At 43.4% G+C, this 3,614-nt stretch overlaps 1 protein-coding gene across 2 annotated transcripts in view; it reads left to right on the top strand.

The window, feature by feature from the left end:
• The window catches only part of LOC111265883 (uncharacterized), a 5,909-nt gene extending 2,633 nt beyond the window's left edge, over nt 1–3,276 (top strand). For both annotated transcript variants that reach the window (XM_086970692.1, XM_086970691.1), the window contains exons 2-3: nt 343–556; nt 1,280–3,276. In XM_086970692.1, the coding sequence (XP_086826818.1) occupies nt 547–556; nt 1,280–1,575 (306 nt within the window). In that variant the 5' untranslated portion in view covers nt 343–546 and the 3' untranslated portion in view covers nt 1,576–3,276. The remainder of the gene's footprint in view (nt 1–342; nt 557–1,279) is intronic.
• Nucleotides 3,277–3,614: the final 338 nt, after the last annotated feature.

The raw sequence follows: 3,614 nt of genomic DNA, 5'->3' as shown, positions 1-3,614 counted from the left end.
ATCTACCACAAGTGGTGTATATGTATAATCAAGAAGCCCTAGTTATTTATTCCCTTTTTATTCTTCCAATAACGACATCTTAATTAAAAAAGACGGCTAGAAATTATAGTAAATTGAAAAAAAACTATTGACTTAATGTTCGGTTACTCTAGACTTCTAAAATGCCATATCAGTTTAACATATGTTTCATGTACCCCATTGTTCTACTCGATTATTTTAGTCATTGTGCGTGTTAATGCTACCAATTATTATTACCAGTTAGGCATTTCTGCCTACCTGGTAGGATTGTTTATGTTTTTCTACTTCCTTTCTTGTTAGCATTTATATTCTCTTTTATTTCAGCGGTCCTATCAGTGCTTTCGCTGACGGCGATCGCGGCCTGTCCATGGGCTACCGAAAGCACCATCAAACAGTCAAACCTAATAGGATTCGTAAGTCTGCCGCAGGTAAAAACCAAAATTTTTCCCGACAGGCAGTGGCGGAGGCTGCGGCAAGGCTGAGGGACATGGCGTGAACCTCCGAAGCAGTTTAGTAGACATTGTCTACATGCTAAAAGGTTAGTAAGCGATTTAGTAGTTGTATGATACACAAGGAAGCATGCTAGAGAATGGGGCAAGGAACGACGAGGACTTGGCGAAGAACATTGCGAACAAAGGTGACAAGGCTCAAATAGATAAAAGGAAGAACGTCAAGGGAAAAAGAGGATGAAGACATAATTGCGACGAATTGGAAAAGTCAACGCCCACTGTTACTACTACCAGCACTACCACGACGGGACAACGACGACGGTGATCAGTAGCACCACTTCCATAACCATACACACACCGACTTATCGACGTAGCTGGAGGTTCCACTTCTACGCCGCTTCCTTGTCGTGCCCTGACGCTCCTTGGTCCCTCTGCAATAATGTCATTCTACCCTTTGTTCTCATTCTGCTTGTAGGCCTTAACCGGAATATTCGCATTCTGCTCTCGTTCGGTAGTTGCGATAGTCGCTAACCGCGCTTGGTGGCTATCCAGTCCACTCTATTTCTTACTCGCTGTTCCGCTTTGCAGTACCGACCTGTCTGTCTGTCTGTCATTGTGTAATCTTATCCCGCAGTAATGTACGTCCCGTCTGTCGTGTAGTTCATTGATCACCTACAAGGGCTTTTCTTAGTGTACCCGCACATATCCCTCCCGCTTTGGACAATCTTCCTTTACTGCCACCTACTAGCTAGCGCTTGACCACCAACTAAACTGCCCTGGCCTTGTTTTCTTGTCTTTTTTTCTGTTCGCAGCACCACGGCGCGCTTCTCTACGGCTGACTACCATGTGTGCTAGCTGCTCAACCTCCCAAGTGCTGATCTTCGTGGACTTTCCCGTCATGCCTACTAACGTCATAGGACCTGGTAGTTCAAGACTCAATGGTCGGCAGTTCTTTTTAGCCACGGCTGCTTCCTGCGGTAATCTTCTCGCCTGGTGTTCTTCTGGCGAGATGCTACCTCGCCACTTGCATGGCTCCCTCACGCTTTCCTACTGGTCTCCAGGGAACGCATTCCTTGGCGAGCGGAAACGCCAGTCAGTCAGCCCGTAGTAACAGTTGCCTCCGCTGGTGGTGGCTACGGAAAAGGAAGCCGTGTTGTCAATAGGCAACAAAGTCCAGGCCAAGGAGAAGACAGAGCCTTAACCGCAGTTGCCACTATAACCACAATCCACTCGGACGACAGATCCCTTGGCTACCAGGCCCCTAACTCGTGGCTGCAATGCCCGTGACAGCGACGGGAGAAATCGCAATAAAGGCAAAGCGACAGAAGGTAAAACGGGATTTCGTGGGTGAACAAGAAACATAGCGAGGGGCGTGGGAGATAAACTAGGCAGAAAGAAAGAAAACGAACAAGTGAGCACAAAAAAGATTGAAATCGAGACGAATGAAAAGCGAGGTAGGATGAACCGTAGGAAGACCTGGATAGAATTCCGCATCAACTTAATCTACAACAGAAAACATTTCATACTGTAACAAACTGCATAATACAGTGTCAGTAAAATACATAGTACTGATGTATGTATATATTAAGCGGAGACATGCAGATAGATCTGTCTACCATGGAAGCTAAAGGAAATGAAATACTCCTCCAACGAAGCACATCTGGAACGTGTCAGCGGTTTTTGCCTGCAGGCGTAAATGTCAAATGAAGTTGAGTCGTACCGCAGCTAAAGTATATGGTATTCCCGCGTATGTATTACATCTATCAAAATATCTTTGTTATGAAATCGTTTGCCATTTGTTCTGGATGTTCTTATATTTTTTTGTCACCATAAATAAGAAATATATGCGCGTAGGAAAAAAGGAATAGCTAAACGAAAACAAATGGTTCGTGCAGTGGATGAGGACCGCCCACTCGTAACGCTGGAAATCGTCAAAAGTTGGCTTTGTTAGCAAGAGCTTCATCGACTAATTAAAATAAGCTGGCCCATTGAACACGACAGATATTTTCCAGACAATTTGAATAAAAACAGATAATTGCATTAGATAAGGCAAAAGGATGTTCTATTACTCAAATCGAACATACATATAGACAAAAATGAGATAAAAGTTCATTAAGAGCACGCAATCACGTGAAAAATAAGCCTAAAGCAGAGTTAAATGGCAAGTATAGATCAAGTCCACGGTGCAACATCTGTTTCCTTGACAGGGAATACGGTAAAATCGATCCGTCACATACCGCAATATAACCTATCGACGGAATTGTTGGCAAAATTTGAGTCATCTGAATGTCCAAGACAACATCTGCCATCTTTGCCTTCCAGCTAGCTGAGTGTCTTTCATAGATGTCTGTTAGGCCCAGATTTAATTAGCACTGGAAATCTACAGTAACAAGTAATGTTAGGTAAACAGGTTTTATGTAACCCAACTCGTTCATTTCCTAGCGTGAATTACTTTCAAGCTAACTGAACAGCATAGCTATATATTTTGAGTACGATCTTCGGATTAAAACGTTTTATACTGCAGTCAAAGTATCGAGAAAACGACTGTATTTTACCGACCAAGATCCGACCCACCATCGGACCTGTGACATAGTGTTTGCCTGTCTGTCTGCTGTAGCCCAAATTTTAGAGGATTCATTGTAGGAACAATTGGAATTTGGAACGTTGGGACATGTATAATTAGTACAGAGCTGATGCGTCAGCGTTTTTTGACACGGTAGCCGTGACAAATGAGTCCCCGAAGGGTTATTGGACGCTGGATAAGCTGGCAATAAAGGTCTTTGCAATCGGTTCTTCGGTGGCTTACAAACTCGGTGGTTTTTCTTGCGAGCTGACTTTAGCTAAAGTAGAAAGAGATGAAATGTATTGTTTCGGTCTTAGCGGTGATAATTGTATGCATTGTAAGCAAAAGCTGACTATGCTTGCTGGCAATGAAAGCGGCTCATTGCGTATGTCACGACGTGTCTTATCCCGTAATCCACGCAGCTTACATGTAGTTACAAAAAGATTTTTGCAGTATCTTTGATGAAGTGTCCTTGGCCATAAGTTATTAGATATCATGCTAACCATTAGTTCTGACAGCACATGATTCGAAATGATCACTGAAAGCAGCCTCTTGACTCTTTTTAACAGTCGTAGTCGTTTTGT

This window comes from Varroa jacobsoni, unplaced genomic scaffold (genome assembly GCF_002532875.2).
Source record: "Varroa jacobsoni isolate VJ856 unplaced genomic scaffold, vjacob_1.0 scaffold_1020, whole genome shotgun sequence".
NCBI classification, from domain to species: Eukaryota; Metazoa; Arthropoda; class Arachnida; order Mesostigmata; family Varroidae; genus Varroa; species Varroa jacobsoni.
The sequence above is the reverse complement of the archived record's forward strand: the minus strand, read 5'-3'. Positions and strand labels throughout refer to the sequence as shown.